General features: G+C 41.6%; 2 protein-coding genes across 8 annotated transcripts in view; one reads left to right on the plus strand and one right to left on the minus strand.

The window, feature by feature from the left end:
• The window catches only part of Ctbp2 (C-terminal binding protein 2), a 130,793-nt gene extending 123,309 nt beyond the window's left edge, over positions 1 to 7,484 (plus strand). For 4 of the 5 annotated variants that reach the window (XM_027409136.2, XM_027409137.2, XM_035442153.1 and 1 more), the window contains 5 exons: positions 2,450 to 2,664; positions 3,044 to 3,174; positions 3,642 to 3,769; positions 4,148 to 4,265; positions 6,123 to 6,303. In XM_027409136.2, coding sequence (XP_027264937.1) covers positions 2,450 to 2,664; positions 3,044 to 3,174; positions 3,642 to 3,769; positions 4,148 to 4,265; positions 6,123 to 6,303 — 773 coding nt within the window. Of the gene's footprint in view, positions 1 to 2,449; positions 2,665 to 3,043; positions 3,175 to 3,641; positions 3,770 to 4,147; positions 4,266 to 6,122 lie in introns of all 5 variants that reach the window. The other variant, XM_035442154.1, reaches the window with a different exon arrangement.
• A 568-nt stretch (positions 7,485 to 8,052) lies between these two features.
• The window catches only part of Zranb1 (zinc finger RANBP2-type containing 1), a 53,680-nt gene continuing 47,660 nt past the window's right edge, over positions 8,053 to 14,072 (minus strand). For all 3 annotated transcript variants that reach the window (XM_027409132.2, XM_027409131.2, XM_027409133.2), the window contains 4 exons: positions 12,963 to 13,083; positions 11,942 to 12,071; positions 11,525 to 11,754; positions 8,053 to 10,657 (listed from right to left, as the gene is read on the minus strand). In XM_027409132.2, the coding sequence (XP_027264933.1) occupies positions 10,439 to 10,657; positions 11,525 to 11,754; positions 11,942 to 12,071; positions 12,963 to 13,083 (700 nt within the window). In that variant the 3' untranslated portion in view covers positions 8,053 to 10,438. The remainder of the gene's footprint in view (positions 10,658 to 11,524; positions 11,755 to 11,941; positions 12,072 to 12,962; positions 13,084 to 14,072) is intronic.

Below are 14,072 nucleotides of genomic sequence, written 5' to 3' on the forward strand. Positions count from 1 at the left end.
TTGAATTCCAGTCCTGCATAATCCCTCTCAAACCATTTTGTTTTCAAGCTTAAAACCATCATGAGACAGGAAGTGCTGCTGGGATCAGTGGCTTTGAGCAGAGGATAGCCATTGTGGAGTTCTGTCTGCTATCTGACATATTATAATAGGGAGAGTCCGTCAGGCCTTAGGGCAATGGTGTTTTGACCCCCATTAAAGGCAAGTCCAACAGGCATTAGGCTAGAAACATTGATGTTCGCATACTGAGAGAGTGTCAAGAAGTTGGGTACATAAACAAAGATGAGAGAAATAACAGGACCCGGGGCATTATGGTGATGTTTGGACCTGAGGAAAGAGAGTGTGATGTCCTAATTGGGTATCACTTTAAAAATGTCCATGGAAAATAATTATATAAAAGGACCTTTGGGGCTGGAAGGTGGCACATCAGCTAAGGGTGTGTGCTGCTCCTCAGAGGGCCCAAGTTTGGTTCCCAGCACCCACACTGGGGAGGCATTTTCTCAATTGAGGTTGCCTCCCTTCAAGTCCCACAGTCTTTACAAATTCAATCGTATTAACATTTTAGCCCCTTTAAAATAGCTAATCTCTTAAAAATACAAAGTCTTTTAAAATTCAAAGTCTCAAATGTATGCTCTAGTAAAATCAACAAATAAATGCTGACTTATTTCAAGAGGGAAGAATCAGGGCACAGTCACAATCCTATCAGAGCAAAACCAAACTCCACTGTGATTTACTCATGATGTGGGCATCCCTAAGGGGCTTGGGTCACTACTCCAGCTTTGTCCTCTGCAGCACGCACAGCTTGTCTTCTAGGCTATGGCTAGGGTTCCTTGCTGCAACTGGGCTGCACTTTCACCAGTAACCTCTCATAGGCTTTTCTTGTGGTGCCAAGCCTCAACTTCTATGCATGACTTCTTCAGTTCTGGGCCTTTAACTGCCACTGAGGCTGCACCTTCACCAATGTCCTTTCCTGGCCTCTCACAGTGTCGAGTCTCAGCTGCTTTTCATGACCACTTCTTGCCTTCAAAACCAGTACCACCTGTGTGACTTAACACTTAACTACCAAGTTCAGCTGCCAGCATGAGATACAACCTTAGCCACTTCTGGAACATAGCTTCTGCATGCTGACTCTCAGGAAACACTTCCCACAAAGATTTCACTTTAATGATACTGGTCTCCTCTTAATCACCACTGATTTCTTAGCTCTGGTTAACCAGTATCAATTGTCCCAGTAACAACATGAAGGTTTCACTTCAGTGGCTTCCGTCTCTTGTTAATCACAGCTCACCAGAATGACAGAATCTTTATCCAGAATAGTAAACAGCCTTGCTAGAGTCTTTAAATTTCCTTCTGAAAACTCACAAGCCAGGTCTCCATCATCTGCACGTCTCTCAACATTCTTTTTTGGTTTTTCAAGACAGGGTTTCTCTGTGTAACCTTGGCTGTCCTGGAACTCGCTCTGTAGACCAGGCTGAACTCGTATTCAGAGATTAGCCTGTCTCTGCCAAGTGTTGGGATTAAAGGTGTGCAACACCACTGCCAAGCTTACTCTCAACATTCTTATCTTCCAAGTTCCTACAGAAAAGCTCGTGGGGTGCTCAACACTCAATAGCTTTTCTAGCCCAAGGTTCCGAAATCCTTCCACAATCCTCCCCTAAACAACATGGTCAGGTCTGTCACAACAATATTCCACTATCCTGGTACCAATTTCTCTTAGTCATCATTACTAGTGCTCACAAAGCACCATGACCAAAAAGTAAGTTGGGGAGTAAAGGACTTAACACTTCCTATCACTGTTCATTATCAAAGGAAGGCAGGACAGAAACTCATAAACAGGGCAGGAATTTAGAGGCAGGAGATGATGCAGAGACCAAAGAATCCTGGACTACCTGCCCAGGGATGGCACCACCCACAATTTGCTGGGTCCTTTCCCATCATTCACTAATTAAGAAAATACCTTAATGCTGTATCTTTTGGGGGGTGGGGTCAAGACAAGGTTTCTCTGGCTTTGGAGGCTGTCCTGGAACTAGCTCTTGTAGACCAGGCTGGTCTCAAACTCACAGAGATCCGCCTGCCTCTGCCTCCCGAGTGCTGGGATCAAAGGCGTTCGACACCACTGTCCGGCTTAATGCTGGATCTTAATAGAGGCGTCTTTTCAATTGAGGTTCTCTCCCTTCAGATAACTCTAGCTTGTGTCAAACTGACAGACTATCCAGCACAGATGTCCTCTTCTGGCCTCTGGGTACCTGCACTTAAATGCACAGACCCACATACATCTTTTATAAAGCCCCGTGGTGGATATAACATCATCACAGTCAGAGGACACACTCTGGCATGGTAACTTGGTAGCACTTCCCAGAAAGAACGACAATCTCAGGTCACTGAACAGAGTAGGGGGACAGCACACAGGCTCTGCAGGCCGTACTCACCTAAATATTCTGTCTCTGCACAGGTCGCACGGGGCAGGCAGTTGCAGTTCGAGCCAAGGCCTTTGGATTCAGCGTCATATTTTATGACCCCTACTTACAGGATGGGATAGAGCGGTCTCTGGGCGTGCAAAGGGTCTACACCCTGCAAGACCTGCTGTATCAGAGTGACTGTGTCTCCCTGCACTGCAATCTGAATGAGCATAACCACCACCTCATCAATGACTTCACTATCAAGCAGGTAACTGGAAAGTAACTGTAAACTGGTTCGAGTTTACATTCTGCCAGAGTTTAACAGCACCTGCCACGGGCATGAAGGGATGGAAGCAGGCTCATGGGCACAGTGGTATGCAGGGAAGTGACCCCTGGGATAATCAGTAATAGGGGTTATGGCCTAACTGGCTCCCATCCATCCCTTCAGGCAGCCAAATGACTTGACTGGCACATTTCCAGCCTTCCATACCTCATGGCCCGGTGAAGAAGGGGAAACACTCTGACCTCCATTTCTTCCCATTCCCCTTTCCCTGAACGGCCCCTCATAGTTGAAACAGCAGACCCAACATTTTAAGCCTCCTTCCAGAGATTCTCACAGTATGACTGGTTCCTCTTTCCTTCTGTAGATGAGGCAAGGAGCATTCCTTGTGAACGCAGCCAGAGGTGGTCTGGTAGATGAGAAAGCCCTAGCTCAAGCCCTCAAAGAGGGAAGGATACGAGGAGCAGCTCTTGATGTGCACGAGTCTGAGCCCTTCAGGTATGTGTGTGGCTGCGATGCTTCTAGCTTCCTACCAGGAATCCAGTCCAACACTTGAAACTTGAAGTGCTTTCCAACACAGTAAACTGGGCAGGAAAGTCTGCAAAAGTGCTTAGTAGAGTCAGGGTCTTTGAGACTCTGCAGTGTTGTGGAACGATCCCCAAAAGGACATTAGAGAGGGCTGGGACAGAAAAGCAAGATGGTGGTGTCTTTGATCTGCGACCCTGGAATATTCATTCTGACTAGAAGGGATCCCTCAAGTAGCTTCTTTTCTGTCTGGCATACCTGCTGTCATAGTTGTGGTGACTTGTTCGCCAATTCCTGTTCAAATGAAATCTGACACAGGGCTTCCCTGTTTACTGGTAACTTACACAGCTACTGTTCCAAATGGCCTCGAGGCCTCCCATAATGAGTAGTAATTGTATTAAACTTCTCCCATTTTTACTGAATACATTTCCGTTCACCAGCTTTGCTCAGGGCCCATTGAAAGATGCACCAAATCTCATCTGCACGCCGCACACAGCCTGGTACAGTGAACAAGCATCACTAGAGATGAGGGAAGCAGCTGCCACTGAGATCCGCCGAGCAATCACAGGTGAGCAGCCACCACCCCTAACATGGTGCCATTGTCTCTAAACCTGATGGCTAAAAGTATCTGCTGAGTTATTATTACGAACTAAAACTAAATTTCAAAGAGGAACCCAGCTCCCCTATTGCAGAGGGTAGCCGAACAGTCAGCAAGAACGCCCTTGATAAGTGATTTAGGCCGAAGCCACTAGAACAGTGAAGTCCTGTGGCTTTAAATGTATGGCTCAAGCTGTCAAAGGAACACACTTCCAAAGGGATCAATCACAAGATCCCTCACAGAGGAATTGTCCTCTCACTGCCAGGCATGTGCCATGGCGCACACACACACACTAAGCTCATGCTTGTGAAATAACGCATATGATTAATCATAACCCACCTACTCTAGGTCGCATCCCAGAAAGCTTGCGAAACTGTGTCAACAAAGAATTCTTCGTTACTTCAGCTCCGTGGTCAGTCATCGACCAGCAAGCAATTCATCCCGAGCTCAATGGTGCCACATACAGGTGAGAAGGAGAACTCATGTTTTCTGCACCTGGTATCATCATGTCCTTAGGGAGAAAAGGAGGCAAGAAAAGCCCAGACCTAAGTTAGTTGCTGTAACCTGGGCCCTTAAATTTGCCTTAGCCTCCTAGGGGTTAGGATTAAGACCTATGTTAGTTGCTGTAACCTGGGCCCTTAAATTAGCCTTAGCCTCCTAGGGGTTAGGATTATATGTGCACTAATAGCCCCATTTCTGGCCCAGCAAATTCCATGCAGAAAGTATAGGAGATGGTGACAAGAAGGACTCCATAGTTATTTTCTGAAGTTTAAGGTGATATAACCCTGCTAAAGACCCCTGCAGACTGAGCTTCCTCTTGAATAATGAGACCAAGTCTGTGAGACCAAGTCTGTGAGAATGTATTAATGATCCCATTTTCTGGTTTGACTCTTCTGTCCAAGGAAAACCTTCTAATAGGAACAGATGCACTTAAAGGAAGCAATAGGGTTGTTTGTGGGGGTTCCCATGATCCCTTTCTGCCATCATTGCTAGCTTCTAGGGAAATGAATTCACTGAGCATTGAGGGGAAAGAAGCCACAGCCTGGCTCTATGAACACTTAACAACATTCCTATCTGGGGCAAAATGGGCCTTTACCATGGCTGATCTATACACTGTAATGTTGAGTGATAGATAGTCCCACTTCCAAGACAGCTAGAAATGTGACAGGACATTGACGTGTGTTCCCAGTTCTATTTCTAGCATTTGAATAAGGTGGGGAAGGATGGGATTTGGTTTATATGTAATAAAGCTCTGAAGAAGCTATGCATATTCGTATAGATCACATGAGTCTTTACATTCCACCCAGTCTCATCTTTATCTTAGGGTGTTGTCAGATGGTATCGCTCTAATCCAGATTAGCCTCCAATCAATGGAAACCCACCCCCCACCCCCGAGTTCTGGTGCGCCACCAGACCTAGAGCCAATCTTAGCTTACCTCATAAGGACTTTGTCACTTGTACACACTACAGCACAATCTTTTGTTCATTCATGTTTGTGCTTACCCTTAAGATCCCTTTCAATTCCTTCAACAAATAAGACTCTTTGGCCCTCTGCAACATTCCATGGGACTGCAAAGGGCTAAAGCTTAGAATGTACTTAAAGGTCTGGAGAGGTGCTGGGACTTCCATCCTTGCTACCTTACTTACAAAGCTCTGGTCTCCTGAGTTTATACACTGAGTCACATTGTACCTTAGACCCATGTGCTCTGTAGGCAGCTCATCCTCATATACATAGTGTCTTGTGGCATCTCCACATACAGAGAGAGGCAATGGACCAACAGCCTACTATACCAGTCCTCCTCTGCGAGGAACACAGGACCAATCAGCCTAGGGAGCCACTTTCTTTTGAGTTCAACCATCACATCAGTTTCTTCAGTGGCTAATGAACCACATGTCTGTTTCTCAGTTCTGGAAGCAGAAGTCTGAGAATAAGCCATGGCTACGCCCTGTAGAGGATCCTGTTGGAGGCAGTCTGGCCATTCCTCGTAACTATAAAGTTACATCTTCTAGCACTTTAGAGAATAGGACCTGAAAACATAACTTAGAGTACTTTGTGAAATCTGCAGGGAAATCAGTCTGGTATTTTCCAAAAGTAACCTTGAGTCTAACCTGTATATTGTTTTGTGTGCTTTAAACAAATCCACAAATGTTAGTAATTAGTATGTACCGATACCTTCCTATTGTCTAAAAGACACAAAACCAGCCCAGCTGTAATTAAAACTTCAGTTCCACAGTTAAAACTAGGTTCCCACAGTTCTACATAAAAACCTAGTTTCACCTTGCTTTGGGGAAAACAGTAACAAGCCTTTGTGTGCTCCTTCAGGTATCCCCCAGGCATTGTTGGGGTGGCTCCAGGAGGGCTTCCTGCAGCTATGGAAGGGATCATCCCAGGAGGCATCCCGGTGACTCACAACCTCCCCACAGTGGCACATCCTTCCCAAGCTCCCTCCCCCAACCAGCCCACAAAACACGGGGACAATCGAGAGCACCCCAACGAGCAATAGCAGAGAAGGTAATCATTCAGAAAAACTTGGGACCAAGAGACAGTAGCAAACAGATGAACTAAGAAGGAATTTGGCAGTCTTTAAAACTGATCCTGGACATCACTGATGTTGCAGTGTTAAAGCTACAAAAGATTGAATACTGAAGATGGTGTCTGCTTCTGGAAGTGTGGAAAAACTAGGACGTGATTTATTAACGACCAACTTCTGTTATTGTGTGTTAAGTTTTTCATCTGTGCATCAAATCACAAAGAATAAATAGAGCTTTCCTTTATCAGTCCCTTGGGCACGGCAGGTCCTGAGCAACTTGCTCTAGAGTGTTGCATCAAGAGCTCTGACTATTAATAAAAAAAGAGAGGAAACCCCCATCAAGACTAGTCCCTTTGGTCTCCAGGGGCTGGTTGCCTCCTTTACCGGTAGGAAGATTAATTAAGACAAGATGGGGGAGGACATGTTTGCCTGTGTAGACATCTACATGTATAGGATTGAAGAAGTAAAAAGTTCCTGTATAGAAGTTTCTCAACTCTGAGCAGGCAAAGTTGGTTGTGAGTTCAGTAAAACCCTCTGATGATGCAAAAACAAACAAACAAACAAAAAAAAACAAAAAAAGGAAAAGAACAAAAAGTAAAAAGTATTAAGTTTCACAAGCTGTTTGTACTCAAATATATTTTCTCAGTTTCAGATCCTCAGCTATTTTATTGAGTGGAAAGTCTTGGACAAGAAGGGTTCAAGAAGAATAATGTTGCATTTCCTTATGTCTCAGGAAACACTTTTTATGGTAACTTGTCAGATTGTCTATGAACAAACCCACTTTTTTAGACATTGATAAATTCTTTTCTTCACGTGATATTTTATACAAGAACACTTCAGATGTGCTATTAGATGTGACTGATTTTAACAAATCCTATTAGATTTGTATCAGCTAGTTACATGTTCTATTCATAGTCTTTTGTGAATCATTGCCTTTTTGTTTCTAAAGATGGCCTATTTTGAGCCTTTGTATAGGTACATTCCTGTTTTTGTGACAAAAGAAAAACTTTAAACTGTCCCAAACAGAAAAATAATGGCTATCAGAAGTATGTTTTGTTTTAGTGTGAGTTACCGTTACTGTATTTGTTTATTGTAAAGGTGGACATTTAGCGTTCAGTGCAGTTTTCAATAAAAGTAATTAAAATTTCTGTTAAGTCCTGACATTTAAGTACATCTCACCTATAAAAGTTAGCCCTTGAGATGTCACCACATTGACAACCAGCCAGTTTCCAACTCTTGTGGTGACACTGTCTGACCTGGAAGTCCAAATTAGTCAAAGATGAGGCAGTGCTTTAGAGTGAAGTAAATTCTAGAAACTGGTCAACTTTTAGAATTTTTCTTTGGGGGGGTGCGAAATAATTATCGCTGTGGCTACAGACAGAGAACTTTGAAGTTCTACTTACCTTTTAAAATAACGTTCAATGCTTTTACGTCCCACAATTCCAAGTTTTACACTCTAAATCTTTCCTTATCCTTCCCAACTGCCTGGCCTATCTTCAAGAGGGCCCTATCTTAATTGCCCTATAAAATGACCACACATGGAAAGCAGTAAGGTAGTAAGAACACTCCCTTGACAATCACAGGTCTTGTCAAAAACAGCCGATCAAATACAGATGAAAAAGAGGTCCCAACTGTCTACACAGCAGCATTTTACTTAACATTCATTATGTCTGACACAGTGGGCCTAAAGATCAGAAACAGAAGAAGTCAGATCTGAATCCATGGTGTGCCTAGGTTTTGTTTAATTAGATCATGATTGCTCAAACAGTCCTTTAGAAATAATTATATATAAACTGACTCCAAAGAATGACAACATCAGAATAAAAACAAAATACTGGTGTCACCCTAGAAAAAAGAACCAAAGTCCACGCAGTTATAAAAGTATTACTTTTCAGAGTCAGTCTAAAGATACCTACACCTGTCACCCAGCCACGTATAATCTTTAACAAAGTTCGGCATACACTTTTTTGGGACAATAATTATGGCTGTTGGTTTAGTTCAAGAGCTTAACATAGCACTGATTTACCAAAAGTGTTGGCCTTTCACAGCCAGTCAGTCTGCTACAGAAACTATGTAAGGCCCCATTTCTGTATTGAGCCTGAGAAATGGAACCATCTCTAATTCTTTCCCACAGGGAAGAGTGTGATACCCATCAAATTATATGTGGTCAGAGTCACCGGTCATAAATAAATAAATACAGGGGAAACTTGGGAAAGGACACTCAGGAAACCACAGTACACAGAACAAGGCTCAGTCCTGAGCCTGACTACACCACAAGGTTTGGGTGCAATACAGATCCACCCAGAGACCAGTTTTCCCCTGTTGTTCTCTGTGGCTTCTTCATTTGGGAGAGAAGGTTTTGCTTAACTGGATCTCTGCCTCCTGAAAAAAATCAACTGTACACATGGAGAACAGGTATTACAGATGCTATAGAAGCTAAGTACTTAGAATAGCAGCCTTATATAGACTTGGTTATCATTCACTGATCAAAATGGAAACCAGATAGTCAATTTGCAGGAAAACATTAACCACTGGAACAGTAACATTTACCATTATTGATACCACAAATCGTTTATATGGAGTCACCTAGTGTGAAAACTACTTTCCCAGGTTTTAACATGCAGCATAAATGACCTTTCATCTTGGGAACACCTTTTTACTGAATGTTCACAAGAAAAAGAACTAAAGACATAACGGCTCATAGGTACTTTTTTAGTATTCCAGAAAAATGAAGGTTGTGTACACTTTAATACCATCTCATCAGAAAACAAGATTTAAAGGTTTCACAGCCTTTTCATTAAAGGGAAAGAAAAGGGGAAGTGTGCGTTTACTATGTAGCACCTGCTTGCCACGTCAGTCTAAGTGCTTAGTGGGAAACTATGTGTCGTGTTCCTGAGATAGGTCAGAAATGTTTACCCAATACTAACATACCTGAAGTGGTCAAATAACTCCATAAAGATTATAGTTTTAACTTTAAATAATGGCTACAACTAACCAACATGCAAAATTCTCAGACTACACAGAGAAATTGATCATACAATGCATTGACCACCTTACTGCATTTAAAAAAAAAAATCTTTATTCTGTACTGAACTCTATTCCCAATCAGCCTAAGCAAAGGCATGCTCTTGATACAGCATCTGCTTTAGAGCAGAGGTGACAATAAAGACAGGAAGAATCTGAAGACCCTCTGTATGGCCACCTGGGAGCTGAACAGGTCTGAGTCCAAGTGACAGTCACACAATCCACCCTGTGACAAACGGGCCTGCTCAGCCGTTCTATCCATCCAGGGACTAAGTGCAAAAATGCACCTGCCCAAAGTCGAGTAAGAACCCCTTTTATAGGGCACTCTTCCAAACAAATATCTAAATAACAAAAGGGGCAATTCAGGAAACTTGAAAACAACAGAAACCAAAACCCTCTTCAAAACAAGACAATTTCTATGTAAAGTTCACTGCAAAAAAAAAAAAAAAAAATTGCTAGTTTTCCTTGCAGTTTGTTCCTAAGGATTTGATTTTTATTTTATTGGGCACAACAGGAACTAAATTATTAATAAAATAAAGGCTTGTTTATTTTTATCTTGCCGTGGATAATTTGTACAAAGTTTTCAAATCTCTGAAACAATGGAAAATGGATCTTTTATGGTGGGAGCAGGATATCAGGTTCTAATGAGAGTATCTCAACAAGGTTATCTGCCATGTGCTTTTTATGAGTGCCCATGCTGGGGAAATGTTCTCAATAACATGAAGATGCTGGTGCACTTTTCCTAGTACACGACTTCTTACACAACCACATGCGATACATTCATAGACAGATTTACAATTTGAAAGAAAAAAGTTCTATCAATAAAATTAGGGTTTGGTGTGGGTTTTTTTGTTTGTTTGTTTTTTTTCTTTTTTACAAACTGTAGTTCAAAGTTCTCCATCTCCTCATGCAGATGCACTCGTTATCTCCAGTGGGTGTGGAGCAGAAAGATACTTGGGAGCAGATCCTGCAGGGTGTGGCTCACTCCATGCTGTATGTTCTGCTGAAAATACCACACTAATTAATTTTGGGGTCATCTCAGATCTGATGCCTTGGTCTTTTTGCTCCTTAAGTGCGTTTGTTTTCATTCATCTTCCTCATCCTCATCTTCCTCTCCATCAGACAGGGATGTACAAGGCCGGATCTGTCTGTAGCGGTCAAGCCATTTTTCTACCATTTGTGTGACCAAGGGGTGATTTCTCCGACGCGAGCTTTTCTGCATTGCCACTAGAACTCCCCCTTCAGTCACACAGCAGTCCAGCCACTCTCTGAGCAGTTTCTCTTGCTGCTCCTCATTACCTAGCTTTTAGAGGAATATGAAGAAAAGAAAGTAACACAGCAGCAGGTCAGATGCTTGGCAGGAATAACCTGAAGCTGCTGTGAAAATGGAAAAGTAAAAGCAAACAACTGTTTCAACCTAACTACAACCTTTTGTCAGTTTCATCATTAAAAGCCAGGAGGGTTTTTTTTTTTTTTTTTTTTTTTTTTGTGGTCACAATTAAATGAGGAAATAACCTCTTCATAAAAACTGGGTAATTTACTTGACATAACCTTTACAGAAATTATGAGCTTCAGACATGACAAGGTAAGTTCCCTGGTTAAGTTTACATTTGGGCTAGAATTGTACAAGTCATGGTCTATGAACTATTTTTCTTGATGACTGTGTTTTGTGGTCATTACTAGAATATATAATAAAGAGCCAATAATTTTCTAAAACATAGGCTTTCTGGGTCTTCTTTTATATATCCTCACTGCCTGGTTTACACACTGCTGCCTCTCCATGTTTTTGGCATAAACTAAAGATCCAATCTCTTTCTGAACTTTCTAGCTCATTCAGAACCCTAAGGGCCATGCCCATGCCCTTTTTTTAACTCAGTCCCCTTACAATGCCTTAAAAAAAAAAAAAAAAAAAAAAAGGTGCAGGATAGAGCACACCTTTACCCCAGCCCTGGGGAGACTAACATGGTGGCACCCCTTTTACCTCTATTTAGGTCATAAATTCAATAACCAGCCTGCTGCCTTTTCAATTTTGAAAAGGTCAGTTTTCTCTGACTGGTGTGTGTGTGTGTGGGGGGTACTTGGACAGCTCCTATCACATACTAAAGATGCCACCACTTCTGGAAGGCACAGGAGGTTGGTTTCTGGGGTAACAAGACAACATGCTACTTACCTCCTGAGCAGAAAGGAAGTGCACGTGGAGGAGCTTCCTTTCACTGTCAACCAGAGGCAAAAATGTGATGGTGACATCATCATCAGTGTTCAGATTAGCACCAGCACCTCGGTTGCCATACCCATCATTCTCCATGGCAACCAAAGCAGAGAAGTGGCCCCTTGTATATCCCAGAGCAATTGGACTTTTCCAACAAAAACTCTGTTCCCACAACAAAGGCAGATAAACTCCTAGAAAAAAAGCACAAGAGCAAAAGGAGAAAGTACCTATCTACTACCCAAACCCCACCCCCACTGTTCTAACCTCCTGAAACCCAGCAGCTCCTCTGACCTTTTCCCCATAAGTAAGTGCTCTGAAGCTACAACTATATGGTCATAGTAAACAAAACTGCTAGAGGAATCTTGAGGAATGGCTTACCTTGAAACCGAGTATATCCTAATGTTTCTCCCCGGAAACTCTTATAATATTTTACTCCATAAACTATAATTGGTCGTCTAAGAATATGTGCGAGTACAAAAATGTGTGTCTGTTCCAAACTTGCTCCAGGCTGTACACACACACAAAAAGAAAAGACAATTTACCTTTAAAACATTTATTACCAGTACTGGAAAACTGCTGTGTAAAAACCAATATTATATCGAAAACCTTGGTAGAGAAACTGACTCCCCAAATGACAATGTCCAACAGAATTATAACAAAATCTCCCATGTCTTTACATAGGCATCATTCATATCCAAACTCACAGATGTAGAGAATCTCAGAAAAAAGTTCAGATAGCAAGGGACACTTCATAAAATGAGAAAGTCCTACATGCAACAAAGTTATCATGAAAACAGCTTTACTTTGCACAAAGTCAAATGGCAGTATTACCAAATTAGGTCCATCCTTCAACTATAGCCACTATAGACAACACATGGCCATGAAGTACATTATTTCATAAATTAGCCACCGTGAACACTGCACAAACTGTCCAAACATAAGGAACTTCCCTTCTCAAGGTTCAAATGAACCTGACTGAACAAATGGATATTTGTTCAGAGTAATCCAGACTGCCCTCTTCCCTTAACACATAAATGCAGTCATGAGGGCGTTAATATAAAGAATGTCAAATTCTTTCTCCAAGCCTTATAGCTCAGTTCCATCCTTTAATCTGGAGCTACTGTGAAGATAGGTAAAATGGGTGGAAAGCCTCCGGTATTAAGGAAGAACAAGCAGGAATCTGGACTATACCATGCTTAAAAGCTATCATTAGATCTTTTGTTTTTGACAAATTTGACAGCAATTACCCTGAATTAAGCAACAGTTCTGCAGTGATAAAGCACCTTTCCTTCTCATTCATACTGCTTTCAGCATGTTCTGATCAAACAGACTGAAGAAACTAAGAGCATGTAGATTTCCTCTTTAAAAAAGAAAGAAAAAAATATTGATACAACCTTACCTGACTAGCTAGTGAGAGAATAAATGCCCAGTCTTCTTGCCATTGTTCTTCCCTCAGTGAAAAATGTAAACCAAAGCTCTGGGAATACCACGATTCCCAGTCTTTCCATCGTGTGTAAAACCTAGCAAGCAAATGGCAAAGGAAATGATAAGCAAGCTTTGAACCAGCAATACACTGCTACAAGTGTTTAGTTTAGTTTTGTTTTTATTTTTTTTTTAAGATGTATCTATTATGTACGTAGTGTATGCCTGCACTCCAAAAGAGGGCACCAGATCTTATTATAGATTGTTGTGAACAACCTTATAGTTGCTGTGAATTGAACTCAAGCCCTCTGGAAGAACAGCCAATGCTCTTAACCTCTGAGCCCTATATGTTTTTTTTGTTTGCTTGCTTGTTTTGGTTTTGGGCTTTTTTTGGGGGGGGTCAATTTCTGTCAAGAAATCAATGCCCACGTTCTGGAAAAAGACATCTTTTAGCATATCTCCACAAGAATAAAATTTACCACCCATCTAATTAACTAAATAAAGTGATGAAAACAGTTTCATTGTTATTAATAGTATTTGCTGGTTTAATAAACTCAAACCACTCAAAAACCAGCTATGGTTCTGCACACCTATACCCTCAACACTACAGAATTTACAGCTAGCCTGGACTATGCAGTGAGTCTGTCTCTAAAACACAGAAAGTGGTCAAGATATCAGTTAGGGTATTAAACACAAAGCTACCACATTTCTCCAGTGATGCATCACTATGTATAAACACAATCCCTGAAACATCCCATCATGTTCTTAAAAATAACTAATATCACTACCTGAGATTCCTTTACATCAATAAAATCTCATGATTACATACTAATCCAAAGAGTTACTATAGCTAGAAAGAACAATTCTTTATATTAACACCCTTTAAAATGCTGTCATGTAAATTAGACACACAAATTTCACTAAAATTATTTCTTCTACAGAAAAAAGGGCCTCTGAAGACAAATATTTAAATTTGAAAGACATTTTCCTCTTATGCACTTATATTCCACTTATTGCACTTACATATAAAGGGAGAGGCAAAAGACAAGAAAAGCTACTGCTGCAGCAAAAAGTTAAGCATATCTTT

Source organism: Cricetulus griseus, chromosome 3 (assembly GCF_003668045.3).
Source record: "Cricetulus griseus strain 17A/GY chromosome 3, alternate assembly CriGri-PICRH-1.0, whole genome shotgun sequence".
Classification (NCBI taxonomy): domain Eukaryota; kingdom Metazoa; phylum Chordata; class Mammalia; order Rodentia; family Cricetidae; genus Cricetulus; species Cricetulus griseus.